Here is a 15,835-nt window from a genome sequence, read left to right as displayed (position 1 = left end):
GGTGGCTGAGGCAGAGGCAGGCTCATCCCCACCTGTCCCACCTATCTGTCCAGTCTCAGCCTACGCAGGATCAGAGAAAAGGAGGCATGTGGACGGTTGGGTGACTCAATGCTCTGACAGCAGCTGTGCTGTGGCTGCACCTCAAGGAAGCCACTCAAGCCCCCTTTGGGAAGAAACTGCCCCCCTCGCAGGGTCTAGCAAGAGCTCCCCACACATACAGACAAGTGCCCCAGGCTACAAACCATTTTCACTCATTTTTCACTGGAGAAATGGTCTTCTTCTATATGCCCTGGCCTGTTGTCATGCAGAGTGTTTTTATGAAGCCTGCTTGCTCTCCCAAGCACCGTCCCTCTGACATGTACACATTTCCACACACTTGCACGGCAGGAAAGCAAATAAGTGTCTGGCTTAGCTGATAAAAGCCAGACAATTCCATGCTGAGGCAAAGTATCTTCTGCAGGGAGAAGCCGGTGCTCCCAAGGGAAATATATGGTCTCCATTGAGTGCTGTGACCAGTGGGCGGCCAAGGACACAGCTTTCAGTTTCCCATGCTCATGGCATGTAAAGATGAAACACTAACACAGTTAACACACGCTGGCATGAATAAGCCTTGCCTAAAAATGGTTGAGAATCACATCACTCACAGTAACCCACAAGGATAAGAGGTGGGCAGGCACTTTTTTAAAAAAAAAAAAACCCTGCTTTCTAGAGAAAAAAGAATGTGGATCTGGGATGTAAATAACTTCTCTACTTCAATCCACCAAGTCAGGCCAGATCCTAACATCACTGCTGGGAGCTGAAAATGCATGAGCAGGGAGCGGGTGTTCACACTGTGTGTTCCTGAGTTGGCAGCCTTACCCAGCACTGGGAACAGGCTCTGCTGGACCTGGGCACCTCCAGAGCCTCAGCTCTGGCACAGAGAGGTCTGCCTGTGCCCCAGGGCATCATCCCAGAGCTCTTCCCTAGGAAGGTCTCAGCAGACTGTTGCTGCAAGTCGCTTGGTGAAGATGGGAGGACAAGCGAGAAAGTGAAGTAACTACTCCACGTTTTAATTGCGTGCTACACACAAGAGAAAAAACAGGATTTAGTTTGTGAAGGTCACCAGGCACTGGCAAACACGTGCAAGGTAGACGATCCTGTGAGGAAGAGGAGGACTGTCACAATGCAGTCTCTGATGGGCAATAAGGGCAGTGGGGCAAGGGAGTCTCCCTGTCCTCTGCCCCATGAAATTGGAGTATCTAAAAATGTCCCTCAACCTTAGAAACAGCAGATATGAGCTGGGCTACTGGAACCAACAGTGACCGCAAACAGAGCTGGTCTCCAATTACAAAGTGCTCTGTTTGATGACCCATATTCTTGCATACTGGCTCAGACAGAACCCTGTAAGCCAACAGCCTTAGAGGCAAAATTTCTCCTTCTCCAGTAGCCCAATGACTTGGTTCAAGTAACACCATCTGACATGAGGAGCCAGCAGTGAGCAGGGACTGCCCTTGGCGGGGGTTGTTTTATACCCCAAAGCCATTCCCAGTGGGACGGCACTGGATTTGACCTGCACGGAGGGAGGTCAAGTTGATCTAGGCTGATGGAAAAAGAACTGCCCTCACCTGGGATCAGAGAGCTTTCTCTGTAGAGCAGGCGAGCGATCCCGACCCAGAACTCTCTCACACAGCCAGATTGGTTTTATTGTTTTGGTTGTGAGCTTTGCCCAGCTCTGCTACAAAGGTTTCCAGTGCATCTTCCCTGAGGCTGCGGAGGGAATCTCCCATTGCTACATTACCGGAATGGCTGCCCACCCCCATGGCACCTTATAAAACTGCTTCCTCCTCCTCCTCAACATGCCCATCACCTCTCCTCAGCCTCAGTCCTGTTGAAACACACGCCTTTGGAATCAAACACACAGCAGCAAGGCTTTCCCCTAGAACAAATGCAGTCCCTTCTGCAGGTGGAAGGCAAGGGGCGACCGGCTGCAGGTCTGGAGTGTCCCTGCCCAGACAGGCCCGTCTCTGGTCAGCCCTGAGCAGCAGCTGCATCCCTGCTTCAAGAGATCGTAGAGAATTCCTTCAGCAGCAGCTCCTGGCTCAGCGTGTTGAAAGCAAGGTTCTTCCTCACATTGATGCTGATGGACCGAACCTGACAGAGACAAAACAGCACATTTTAGCCAAGGGATTCTTCCTGGCTCCCCGTGAGCATGGCAGCTCTGACACTGCTGACCTCCAGGTTCAGCATGAAACCATTTTCATGCTGTTACAGGCCCAGAGAACTTGCTGCAGCCAGCTCTCACTAAGACTCCAGCTTAGCAAGAAATCCCCAAGGATTAGCTGCTTGCTGGAATAACAGGAATGTCTATAGCGACATATCAGCAAGTAAAGTAAATTCCAAACGAGACAGGGATGGGAGAGGGTGGTCTGTTGGGATGCATGAGCTATGATGTGATGGGGAATGTGAGCACTTCCAGGATGCAGCTGGAAGAGTATTTTCTACCAGCACCCACTGGAGTGCCAGCCAGCGTTCTCCTGGATGAATGCAGAGCCATGGCCTCTGTCCTGCCCCAGAACCTGTGGAGCCAAAGACACGGAGTCAAGGAAAGGACAGAAGCCATGCCACTGTGCTGTAAACAGAAATTATCATCCAAGCTGGCAGAAAACTGTGGGCTCAGAGCAAGCTGTGTGTATTCTGTGTTGAGTGCCTTACACTTGAAGCTGGGTCACTAGCTGTCTCTGAAGGAGACACCTTTGTCCCTTAATGATGCCCAGACTTGTGGTCACCTGCAGACTCTGCCAGGAAGAGCTGGGCAGCCCTGTCACACAGCAGCCTCCCTGCCCCCCGCGTGCCTGCAGACTCGCTGGCCGAGCACGCCGGCCCCAGACTGGGCTCAGTCTCAGCTGCACTCGGCAACGAGAAAACAAAGTCAAACATCATCTGTGTCAGCGACTGTGCTGCAGCAACAGAAAGCAAAACTGACACAAGCTCATCCAAACAACAGGATTACGGTTCCCAGAGCCTTGGAGCCTGTGATAATAAGGTTGATGCTGACCTGGTTAGTGTTTTGTGCTTTTTAAAAGCACTGGGAGATGAATTATATAGAAGCAGAATGAGGAATCCAACACTGGGGGCTCAAAGAGCAAGTCAGCAGTGTTTATACTGCTGAGGGTCCTACTTGCTGCCCTGGTGAGAAAGCAGAAGGGAAAGGCAAACAGCTCCCGAAAAGGCAGAATGTGTAGAAGAGTGGGAAGCAAATCAAAACATGGAAGGTTAAAAGGCAAAGCTGTGAAGTGAACCCCAGTGAGCCCCATTGCACAGACTCTTACCACTTGAGCAAGCTAGCAAAGATTTCTACACTTAAGGATGGAATATTTAAGCTTTAGAACATCTGGAGAAACCACAGATTCTCCTCCGTTGGGATGCTTGGCAGAGACCCCCACATCTTTGTTCCCTTGCAGCGCTTCCTCACCTCTCTTCCCTTGGTGTCTTTTGCCTTATTCCATAGTGAAACAGGTTGGAATCAAGGCTTGTCAGGTAGCCACACATTACAGCCTATGTTAAACATCAGTGCAAGTGTTTTCCAGAGCACTGGTTTGCATTGGGCTGTCTCCCTGGCAGGAGCCCCACCTGCCAGGATTTGGTCCCAGTCCTACTGAGGGCTCCCCACCTCAGAGACCCAGCCAGTTCTGATGGCAGAGGAAAAACCCAGCTAAACAAATGCAGAGAGTCCTCTGCCCTGGGGAGTGCCTGCAGAAAAGGGCCAGATGCTACAGTTTGTGTAAGCCAGCATCCCTACTCTGACCACAAGCATTTCCATAGGTCCCAGCAACAGAAAGAACAAGCAGAAATGAGCTCCTGGCCTCAGGAACTGCTGCCAGGGGCCAGGCACCAGCAGTAAAAGACACCCAAATGCATACACATCAAGGTCTCCAAGAAGCATGTGGCAGCAGTGTCAACAGGCTCAGAAAGGGAAGCTGGAGTGACACATGATGAGAACACAGGGCATAGCAGAAATTGTAGCTATGGGGCAGAGCACAAGAAATTAAGCCTGTTTAGCTTGCAAAGAGGTGGTTTAGGAGGAACAGATCAAACACTCTCCAATATGTAAAATGAGGTCAGAAGAGAACAGTGAGTAATATTTCTCTGCCTCCCCAGGGACGGGGCAAGAAATACTTAGCTTAATTTAAGACAAAGAAGATTTACACAGGAAAAGAGGAAATACTTTTAAACCTATGGGTTGTGAAGCGGCGGAGTAGATCACCTGGGGCCTGCACGGAGCTCTTTTCACTTCAAGACAGCTTCAGGTTTCAAGAGGAGCTTAGACACAAACTTTGGTCAAAAGCGGTCTAGATGGACTTGGATCTGCTTTAACACGAGTTGGGGAGAGGAGTGGGTATGATAACAACACACAAAATGACTCTGACATTTCTACAAATCTCTGACCAGCATTTCTCCTGCTCTGAGAAAGCTGGCGGCTCTGAGCCAACCAGCTTAAAAGGTAAGAATAGCTCAAATTAGAGTTAAATCAAGTTATCTCCAGCACAAGGAGCCAGAGCTCATCTGCCTTTTGGGGCTGGGAGACCAGACAGTGACACAGGGAGGTGTCAGCCTGTAACGCGGATAAACTTCAGAAGCTTCCTGCAGTCTGGCTGAGCTGCTCCATCCGTGAGGCTTCCTCTGGAGTCCTCGTGGTGCAGAGGGCAGCCCTGGCCTGGCTGCCAGCCTGGAAACTTCCAGAACCTTCTGGAGTGGCTTATACAAGGGGCCAAAAACAGCCTCCGAAAGTAAGCCTAGAGCTTTAACATCCACTCTGTCAGGAAGTAAAAGCAGAGCCCACATCCTCTCTTGCTCCTGTATGGAGCCTGCTGGAGCACACTAGGGCCAGAAGAGCTTTTAAAATTGTTTTCTCTCTATTAGCAGTTTGGATCACATTTAACCCACAGACTCGGAAGAAACATGGAATGCATGAAATACTGACATCACCTAGAGAACATTGAGCAAATGAAAGAATGGATGAAGTGGTGGCATTAACCATGTGAGGAAAACATTATTCAGTTCTAGTTTTGTGTCATTATAGTTGGTTGTGTGCAACACTGTACAGACACTCCTATTTTGCAGCAAGTCCCATCATTAAACCTGTTTCCAATCAACAAGCAGCTCTTCAGAAATTTGTACAATGGGAGGAAGGTTTACACTGACTACTACATCTAATTAAAAGTCAAATTAGTGTAATTTCCCCTGCAGAAATCAATCCCTAATCAGACTATTTTGAGATTCTGCTGAAACCTCTCCAACTGCAAAGACACTGAATGCTTTGGAAAGATGCTGAATCTCTTTCCACATATTCCTGCAGCTGCGATGCAAGGGTCCAAAAGCTCACATCCAAACCATTCATTCTATCAAAGCAGCACAGACCTCAAATGACATCCCTGAGGGTTCAAAGGGAAAAAAAAAGTGCTAGAAAACTTCCTAGCTTCCTTCCTTTAGCCTCTCAAAAGGCAGCACAACAGGCTAGAAAACCCAGTTAATAAAACACTCTGCACATTACCTTCCACCACAATGTGGCTGCAGTATCGTAGGCCTTTGAAAGCTTCTTTGAAAAGGGAATGGGAAAAGAAAGCAGATTTTTCTTTGGGATAAGCAAGAAAGAGCAGCACTGAGGCATAGCCAGAGAAGTGAAACAGTGCATTAGCAAAGCATGTCAAAGGACTGAGAACAAGATTTCTAAGCATAAAGGAGACAAGAGAATGGCTTGGGGAAGTTTCTGCTCACCCACTTAATGGGAGCACAGGGAGATGAAAAGGCAGCTGAAAAGGAAAATGGCTCCTGCATGTCATTCCCTACCAAGAAGGATTTGCTTTAATGCAATCGCACAGATAGAGATAAGAAAACCAGGCAGAAAATGGGAAGAATTATTTGCAAATGGATCCTGTTCAGGAAGACCTGATGGGACCAGCGTGAGTTTGGAAACCATACTGGACACTGGTAGTTCACCACCAGTCCTGTTCCTTTGGCACTTGGGTAGGGGGATATTATCCAACAGCAGACCAGCAACAGAAGCCAAAGTGAAGACTCAGAAACAAGTACCTTGTTTGAAGAGGACATGGGGAGGGCTGGGCAGACTGGGGCCTTTCTGATAAGTCATTCAAACAATTAATAAAACCATCAGTTGCTGTGCACCTAGAGGAAAAACCAGTGTGGAGGATGGGAGGCCAGCTGGGTTTGCAGAAGACAAATCATAACATATCAGGTTGATTTCCCACTGTGTTGAGAGAATGGCTTAATGGAATGCAGGGGATTTTCTGTAGCTGTGAGTAAAGAACATTTAATAGGGTCCCAATTCTCAGGGCATCTAGAGAAACGTGGATTAAACAGATTCACAACTGGGTCAAATCAGTACATTTAGACAGTAATTACTCAGGCTTTCATATGCTCTTGAGGACAGGGTCCCAGGGGTACCTGGATGGGAAATTTTCAGAAGGGCGTTGAGGAGGGACTGGTTATGCTAAACAGATTCTTAAATGATACAAAATTAGGATTTGGAGGGAAAAAAAAAGGCTAGGAAGAAAATAATTTTAGCTGAAGTGTTTTGTTGTGATTATCTTAGGACTGAGAATGTCATTTTAATCAATTGGCATGATCAGCCTGAGCTTCTGCCAGGCCAAGTGGAAAGTGGGGCACGCACGAAGCAGAGCATCCACGTGGCTGAGAGGCTGGGGAAGGAGATGCTGGCTGAGGAGGGCAGGAGCCCTTGGGACAGAACAGATGACAACAGAAACATGAATGCGTCTCATTTCCAGGCTACAGTAAGAGGAGAAGCCTGTGTCACAGGAAGGCTATGGCCCAATTTCTTTGCGTGTATTCCAGATATGGTATCAAACAGCAGGCCAGACAGACAAAAACAGGCAGAAAACAGCACAGAAAAATGGCATGAAAGCGATTGCAAGTGGTTTTGCCCATATCCTACCCAATGACAGTGCTGGGATGACCCAGAAAACATTAAAAAGCATTCATTAGAAGGAAGTAGATCAAATTCAGTCATGCTTGCTTTGGAGCAGAGTAGACAGAGGGAGGCATAACATTCCCAAACTCATGCAGACTCGTGACGGAGTGGGCAGACATCAATTACTCATCAGTCAACAAGGACAGAGCTGGGAGAAAGAATCAGCTCTCAAACTGGTAGAGGAAGCTGCCAGAGTTAAAGATCTCTCCCTTTGCTGAAGCTGTAATGATTCAAAAGTGAGGAAAACCAGGCTCCCCTCAGATACCAGCCACTACAAAAACACTGCCTCCCTGGTGATGCAGCTGTCGGACAAGAAATTGTTGCATCAGGGCTCTCTGGAACAAGCTGGCTTGCTGAAAAATTTAACTACCAATGCAAATTATTTGGACCCAGTTTTGTATTCACTATATTATTTTTGTGGGGCTTCCTACCACTAGTCTTCTCTGGTAAGAGACATTTCTAGGGAACACCTTTGCTTTCTTTGCTTGAGAACCCTATCTTGTGAGTGATGGAGGAAAGCAACAAACAGGCACGTGTTTCACCAGCATCACATGTTCTGCTCAGTCCAGTACTTTCTGGTCCCCTTAACAACAGCAAAAAGGCTAAGTTGCTCTGCATGATAAACACAAGGTGGGAGCAGTCAGCTTCTCCACCATGCAAATCTACCACCACAAAGGACAGTGGATCCCCATGTCAGAAGTGACAGAGACTGAGTGACCAGAGCTGGCCTGAGCAGTCTTGTGGCTCCTCCCCAGCCACGTTTTGCAGGGCAGGGAGCATTCACATCAGTTGAGACATGTGGTGTCTGCTCAGATCCTATTCCTGCCCCCTCTTTAGAGCCAAACGGAATAACAGGGCTTCTCAGCTATACTGCAAAATGCCACTGCCCAGGCCATAGGCAAAGGCTTTGGAAAAGGGCTGTTAATTCTGCGGAACCAAGGCAGCTTACCAGCTCTTTGAAGAAGGCAGCCTCTTTATGCTGCTCAGAGTAGCGTTCATACTGGTCCAGTCCGTCCTGCAGTTTCAGGGTCAGCGTGTCGTAGTTGGACCGTACGACTTCCAAAACCTGCCAAGACAGCCAAAGACAGCAGAGTCAGCATCCACAGATGCCTCCAGCACAGAAGCAGCAAGGCTGAGCTAGATCACAGCTCTGACACCTGTTTTTGCAACACTCATGGCTCGAACAGCCAATATTTGGCTCATGACTAACACCACAGAGGTGGGCACTAAAGTCTTCCGAACGCCAGTAAAGAACAACCTTCAAATTTACAGAATTTCTCCATTCCTGAGAACAGTGGATGAACGTATGACAGCAGCAGTTTTCCAAATACTATTATGTCACCAAGAGAAGTAGACATGATCTCATTAAATTAAGCAGCTAATTACCATGTGTATACCCAAATGTAACACAGTAGGCACTATGCAAACACAGGTTTGCCTGATGCCATGGCCCTTCCAATGCTGGTTTTGCCAGCCCACCTCCCTCCTGGCTTGCTAATCACCATTCACAATCTGCTAAACCGCCAGCTTGTACAGCTGCTCAGGTCAGCTTCCACACAGCACTGCACTTCTCTCCTGATAGCAACAACATTCCGACAGGCGCTAAGAGAAGACCAACCCTGGTACGGACTCCAGTTTTGGAAACAGATGGAGACATGAATTCAGGTCTTCTTGCCCAGGAGGTATTTTATTATCTGCCTTCACTGCAATCAAAGTACTTCAGCTTATATTACTGCCTTACTCTGCTCCCAGCACTGGGCTACACTTGCAAATGCATAGTTACATATCTCTGTCCTATTGAACTATTCATTTACCTAACTAGGGAACACCAAGAGGGACTCCCACAATGCTTTTTAGTTTCAAAGCATTGTGTGAACAAATGCATTCCTCAAAGCATTTGTGAGATGCTAACAATAATCTTCCTAACAGGAACCATATAGCTCAGTACTCCTGGGCAAAACATATGCTTGAAACAATTCTCTTAAACATATGAACTTCTTTCTTAGGCTGTTACCATTGGATCTGAGAGCTAAACAGAATATCAGTATTTGAGGTTTGCACTACAGTAGCATCTGCTCATGAAAGGCCTCAGCCAGGAGGACTACCTACTACAAGGTGCAAAGGAAGAAGACTCTGCCCCAAGGCATCACAACTCAGAAAAGATCCTAAGAAAAACATTGCAGAGGATTTAAGACAACAGTCACCAGAACAACAAGGAACCCTTCTATACTTCTCCTCTTGTCCTCCCAGCAACGTAACCACTATCCTCAATTGCCCTTTTAGGTATCTGGCAGCTCCTGTCAGTGGTACAGAGAGACACCCATGCAAATGCTTAGAAGCAGGCTAGGGCCTGAGGTGGCAGAAGCCACAGGGCACCATCCAAATTAGGACTGGGGGTGAAAAAAGGTCCCAGAAGTGGTTCCCAGGTAAGGTGGTCACACAGCAGAGTCTCTTTGCTGCTTGGCTGTCCCTCAGCATTGCAGAGGCAAGCTAGGGGCAGGAATCAGCATTCTGCAACGTGACTGAAGAACCGACTGTCAGTGTCCTGCTGCTGCAAGGGCACGCAGCCTCCTCTCCAGCACTCATTTCCTAATGCTGTTTGTCAGCTCCACTGCAATGACAGCCACCTCCAATTCAGTCTGGCCTTCTTGTTCCCATGTGCAGAAGCTGCAAGAAGTTATCACAGAGCCAAGAGCAACACTGAAAGCAAGCTGCCTGGGCTCATGAATAATTTATTCTGGGGCAACTATCCTCTAGGGATGGAGGGTAATAGTGTAATGCACCTTCTGAGCAATACAGACCTAGCAGCTTGCATGGGTCAGCAGGTTCTCCTCCTGTCAATCTGAGAAAGCCAAGTTGATCAAGATTAATAAACTGCAGGGGAGAAACCTTGTTTGAAAGGTGAGGAGTAGAACAGGCTTCTCCAGCAGTAACTCAGAGTGGAAGCATGTTACCCACTCCACCCGAACCTTCCCCTTGGGCAGCCCTTCACTCCCCTGTGTCCCCCTACACACAGCCATGCATAGGGCCGTAAGGGTGTGCCCCAGACAATGGATGCACACTCTTCTCTACGAAGAATCAGGATTCCTCCTTGCTAGCTCTGAGCAGAGATCTCTTCAGATACTCAACAAAGGCACCCTCAAACCATGATGAGGAGTAGTAAACTCCGAGGGCAGCAGCAAGCTCTACAGGCAGTACCTTTTAAATCAGCCCTCCTGTGTCACCTTTGAAAGGCAGCTAGGAACTTGGTTTGATACTCCAGGAGGAGAACAGTGAAGGAACAAGAGGTCCCAAAAGTCTATACTGTGTTATCTGCTACTTATCATTATCTCTGCAGTGAACTTGAGATCAGTGTATCCCTTTAGCTGTGTATTTTCATTGGCTTCCACTCCTTATCTCCTTTAATTATGAAATAGAATTTTAAAAGAAAGGGTAAGTTAAAAATAAACAGCTTCTCCTCACTGCCTGATAATTTCCCTTTCTTGCTGCTACTGAGAAATGCTACGTGGGATCTGAGATAAACCCACTCACAGATCATTTCACTTTATACCTTATAACAGATAGAAAGTGTTACTGAGATTAGGACCTGCCATCCCAGAGACGATTTCATCTGCTCTTTAAGATGCAGCTGCTAGACAGAGGAGAGGTTAAAGAGCAGCAGAAGGTATTAAGAGCATCTAACATGAAGGTTTGAAAGGCATCAGCTTTCTACACAGATGACAGAAAAACACATCCTCCGTGTAACAGAAGATTGTGTGTTAGCATCCTCCACCCTTCTCACACACCGCTTTGACTTTTGCTCAGGAAAACGACTGCAGGAAGAACACCCTTTTGTGTTAAACATACAAGATCCTTATCTGCACCTTTCTGTCAGATACAAAGAACCAGAGGAATTCAATTTTGAGATTACAGCATGTCTCTTTCAAGGTCTTGTCCAACCTGGTCTTCCTAGAAGTCTCTGTGGAAGACTAGGAAACATCAATTCCAAGAAGGTAAAGTATGAATAACTTAAAGGAGGCGACTTTTACCTGGACTCATCCACACAGATGCTAAATAGTCATTCAGTTTTTTAAAATCTCATGAGCAGCTGGAAGAACACCACTTCTAGTGTCAGGCAAGGGTAGAAGAAAATCAACTGTAGAAGATTTTCAAGGAGCTTGATGTGACACTCCTCAGATTGCAAGGAGAAACATGCAGGGCACGCTTTTTGTTTTGTTTTTTAAAAAAAGCTTTACTGGATCCTTACGGTGTAAAAAAATTAAGTGGAGTCACAACCTAAATCTCTTTTTCTAGGTTACCTTAGGGAGATCAGAGTCTTAAAAATGCAATACAACAGAAGTGAGCAACTCAGACATGGTCAATACAAGAAAGGCAAAGGCTGCTGAATTCCTTTCCTGCAGTTACCTGTATTAGCCCTAGAGGCTACATTCATTCATTTAATTCACTGCAACAAACCAGAAGTCAGTGGAGCTGCACCACTGTAATTTAAAGATAATTTGCCATCACATTAACCCTCTGCCCGACCACTCACTCACTGACTGCTTTCCAGAAATTCCAGAGAAACATTAGTGATTCAGGTCCCTGCATACGTGTCCCCAAACCAACCTTTTGGGAGCTGTTCTGAACAGCAAGTGCTTTCTGTGGCACTCAGATTTCAGGTTGCTCCTGCGGCTACAGCTGCCCCATCCTTTGCCTTCCCCAGCAATACGGACACCCAGTGAGCATGGGCATCCCTCTGGGTAACACAGCAGGGGGCTGGCTGCCAATGGATGTGGGGCTCAGCAGCAACCCACCCACGCCATGCCACGCCATGCCACGCCACGCTGCTGCACCCAGAGGAACAAGAGTATTTCACAGTTTTTGGCTCCTTACTGTGGTGAACCACCAGCTTACCACACCCTTGCAAACTGGATGGACAACCTCTGAAGGCTCAGTGGACTCTTGTGGACACAAGCTCTGAAACCAGTTTCCTCAGAAACAATTGCTCCTGTCCCAAAGTTTTCAGCATTCAAAACAGACCATGTTTTGCTGTACCACTCTCTATAGATAGGCTCCTTCTTATGGCACTAGAGATGCTCCCTCTGGCTGATCCTCAACACAAGCTGACTTGCTGTGCTTTCCCAGGAGAGACCAGACCTTCTGGAAGATCCTGTCCTGGGGAAACAAAGGGATTTACATGCAGCAGCTTCAGATCCTCATCCTGCCCAGGAGGACACAGCCCCTGTTCGCAGCAAAGCCAGAAAGGGAGCTGCACCTGCAATGAAATCTAACAGGCAACACACAGAACTAGGGCGCACCTGTTAATGTCTGGCAGACACAGTACACTACACTGCTTAGTAACTTTTTAACCTGCAGAATCTTTCATCATCTACAACTGCAGGCTCTGCCTCACTGCAACAAAAAATTGGAGAGCACCACCAATTCACATCACCCAGCAAAGGACCTGGTGGTGGGCAGGTTCTGGGAAGCATACACGGGTAACAAGAGAAAAATAAAGGGAAAACAGAAGCAAGAAGAAAGCAAGGTCTCCACACTCACCTTTTAATCAGCGCAGAAAAGGACAGCAATGCAAACGGTCAGCATCACTGGTACTTCGCTAAAGCCTCTCCGTGCCCATAAAACAGTCATTAGCACCCACAACACAGAAGCACTTGGAAAAGAACTGACCGAATGATCACACATGAAGCAAAAGGCAAAAAAGCACCCCAACAAACCCCAGGTTAAAAGCCATTTTTGCTCCCCACGCCAAGTCCATGTGGCTCTCAAAGTTGGGACGCTGGAGGCTCTCCGGGTCAGGCCTAGCATGCCCTCACAGGACAGAGAAGCCGGGTGCTGCTGTCCCAGCTGTCCCATGCTGGAGGACGGAGCAGCCCATCTCTGGGGCATGTAATGCCCTCACCAGAACTTCTGCATGGACATGGCACGGGGACCATAGGCAGCCGGGGACAGACAAACATGCCTTCTGTCCTCTCTGCAGAGGGGGTGGAGTCCCTGTTGCTGTGTACCACAGAGGGAATTGCAGCAGCCTCACCTCTGAAGCCTAGGCAAAGTCCAAGATACCACAAGCAAACACAGCAGCCTGTGCCCCCAGCTCAGAGCATGCAGGCTGTAGGAAGAGATATTAGGACTTCACTATTCTAGTAGAAGCCTGATGTGCATTTTACACTGGAGTCCTCAAGCTGGCTTGTTTACTCCATGTTTAGTACAAATCTTCCCCTTTTTCTCTCTCACTAATCTCCACAAGCAACTCACAGTCCCCGAGTGTTTCTCCTAGTGAATTCAACTGAACAGCAACATTTCTCACTGTAATGAAAAGGCTGCTGCCACCTGGACTATGAAGAGGCTATTGCCTCTCCATAATGAAGTGCCAGATAACTGACATAAATTTTACAGTAGTATTTCCTAATTAATATGCCTTCCCCCTCCCCAAATGGCATCACACTTCTCACAGAGCAACTTAAAAGTTGCTGATGTAGGCTGGAGTCTTTGCTGGGATTAATTCCCAGAAGTGCCAAAGACAAAGTACATAACTAAATAATTACAAGTTAAATAAAAACACACACAGCTGCTGTATTTCCCAACAGACTCAGCCCAGACCCTGGTTGCACTCGTTTCCTTCTCCCTTTCCTCTTTTGCTGTCTACAAGAGCCAAGTTCAGAGAGAGGATCCACTAAGAGTGCCAGTGCTACACATGTGTGCTGGAAGCAGCTGCCATTCACACTGGCTTCAAGAAAAACACCCACTCTAGGACAAGCAGCAGCACAGACCTCTTGTCTGACCCAAAACTACCTTACCTTTGCAGCTGTCCTGGAGCTAAATGCAGTGCTGATGCTTCAACACCATCCCTCACCCCTGAGCTGATCAAACCATGAGTATTAACTCTGTGTTCATGAATGTTAAGAGGAAGAGGAGGAGGATGTTGCTATGACAGTCTAACAACTCAGATTCCTGAGATATGCAGTGCAAACAGCACACATCTACAGATCCAGAGGACGCAGAATGAGTCTGGAGCCTGTGGTGGCAAAGACAAAGATCTGGGCTTGAGACGCAACTGTAGTCACGCCACATACGTGCAAGATACGCAGAGCACGTTGTCATTGCTGCTCCAGTGCCGCAGATCTCCTGCGCCAAGCTGCTGCTGTACATATTACACACAAGCGGAGGACCGATGGCCCTTTCCTGCTGAGGGCGTGAGGCTGCTCAGACTAAGCCTGTAAGACAGGCCCCACCAGCTCACACAAGTGTCACCCTCAGAGTAGGAAGCAGAAGCCTGTATGCCCTGGGGGCATTAAAAAATCCTAGAATTTTTACTATTTTTCCAGCAGTAAAAACCTCAGCTAGCCCAAAAAATTAAGTGAAAGCAACCAAGGGCAAATTTCTCCTCTGAGGTCTGAAACAGGACTGCATTGACGCAGAATAAATCAGCAATGCTGGGCATGAGAGTTGTGTCCAGGTCATAGGAGGGAAAAAGGTCTGCAGAGCTGGGTGCAGCTGCCCAGAAGCCCTGCAACAGCACTGCGCCACGAATACACGCTCCAGTACAGACTGTGGGGAAACAAGCTGATGGGAGTTGAGCCTGGAGCTGGACAGATGGTGAAGGCTGAGCAGCACACAGGAAACGTGAGAGAGCCAGGAGACACGCAGAAGAAGTGCCTTGTTCTGCTTTACCATGCTGAGTGCAGGGTCCCCTTGTACACAATTCACACCAGGTTACTCAGACACTTTGTGTGTCCCAGTCCTCTTCTGCTGGGCTCACTAAGCATTAGCCAGGACACTCTATGTCTAGGAGCTTGGAAATGAACAGTCTTTGCCAATCGGTTTGCCCTTCGTCCCTGTCAGTCACTCCTGCTGTGTCCACTGCACTGCTCTGTGCCCAGCCAAACCCAAGGACAGACTAACTCTCCATGTCCCAAACCATTCCTGAGATATGCTTTTGTATATTTGTACTTGAGCAGTACTGAAATCCAGGCCTTGCCACTTCTCTAGACAAGGCGAAAGGTTTGGATTGTACACAAAAGATTATTATTATTATTATTATTATTATTATTATTATTATTAGCAACATCAAGGAGGGACATTTCACATCCCTTTTGCCTCAACTCAGCACAGAGCCACAGTCTGTCAGGCACAGATGACACACAGTGGCTCAGATGTTTGTTCAGTGATCTCACAGAGATCTGTGATCTTTGCAGGAACAAGCCTACAGAGTTGACAGTTTCTATCCATGGAGTGGGAAAGTTCAGTTGCAGTCTTTCTCCTCTGCCCACAGGTGTCTCTTCTAAAGAGAAATAATTTATAAGCTCACTCAGAAAATGAGTGCCGTTCTCTGAACTCTGCTAGTAGAAATGGCATCCCATTTTCGGACAAGAGTAATCTGCTTCACAAGTGTTTTAAAACCACAATCCATTAGAAGCCTAAGGTGTTCAACTCTATTTAATGGTGGGAAAAGACTCATTGATACAACCAATCTGGAAATCACACAGCTTTCAGAAACATCTCAAAGCCGAAACTGTTCCTCAGCTCCACCCAGAAGCAGCTGTAAATGCACAATGCAGTGCCCATTCCAAGTTCTCATGGGATAGACCTTCGCAAGATTTAAGTTACTTTCAGAAGCAGAAAGGCTGCAAAGTAGGACAAAGGCAAGTAAAAACAGACGTGGTCACAGAGAGCAGCTATATGCACAGCTTGCAGAGGACTTAATTTGTAAAAGGTACAGACAAATAGAGTATATTAATGTGGTTGATAACCCTTGACATCCCTGTGTAGGCACAACTGAGGCTAGGAAGTCCTGTGCTGGGAGCATGTAATCTTCTGAGCTCCAGCAATCCGGTAGCTGAAAGGCTGCTCACC

The 15,835-nt window shown here is 47.5% G+C and overlaps 1 protein-coding gene across 4 annotated transcripts in view; it reads right to left on the bottom strand.

Moving 5' to 3' along the window:
* Window positions 1-688: 688 nt before the first annotated feature.
* ARMH3 (armadillo like helical domain containing 3) overlaps window positions 689-15,835 on the bottom strand; it is a 128,300-nt gene continuing 113,153 nt past the window's right edge. For all 4 annotated transcript variants that reach the window (XM_082052890.1, XM_082052891.1, XM_082052893.1 and 1 more), the window contains exons 25-26: window positions 7,935-8,051; window positions 689-2,130 (exon numbers count right to left, since the gene is read on the bottom strand). In XM_082052890.1, the coding sequence (XP_081909016.1) occupies window positions 2,038-2,130; window positions 7,935-8,051 (210 nt within the window). In that variant the 3' untranslated portion in view covers window positions 689-2,037. The remainder of the gene's footprint in view (window positions 2,131-7,934; window positions 8,052-15,835) is intronic.

Source organism: Streptopelia decaocto, assembly GCF_964273445.1.
Source record: "Streptopelia decaocto genome assembly, chromosome: 5".
In the NCBI taxonomy this organism is placed as follows: domain Eukaryota; kingdom Metazoa; phylum Chordata; class Aves; order Columbiformes; family Columbidae; genus Streptopelia; species Streptopelia decaocto.
This window is presented reverse-complemented; position numbering and strand designations above follow the sequence as displayed.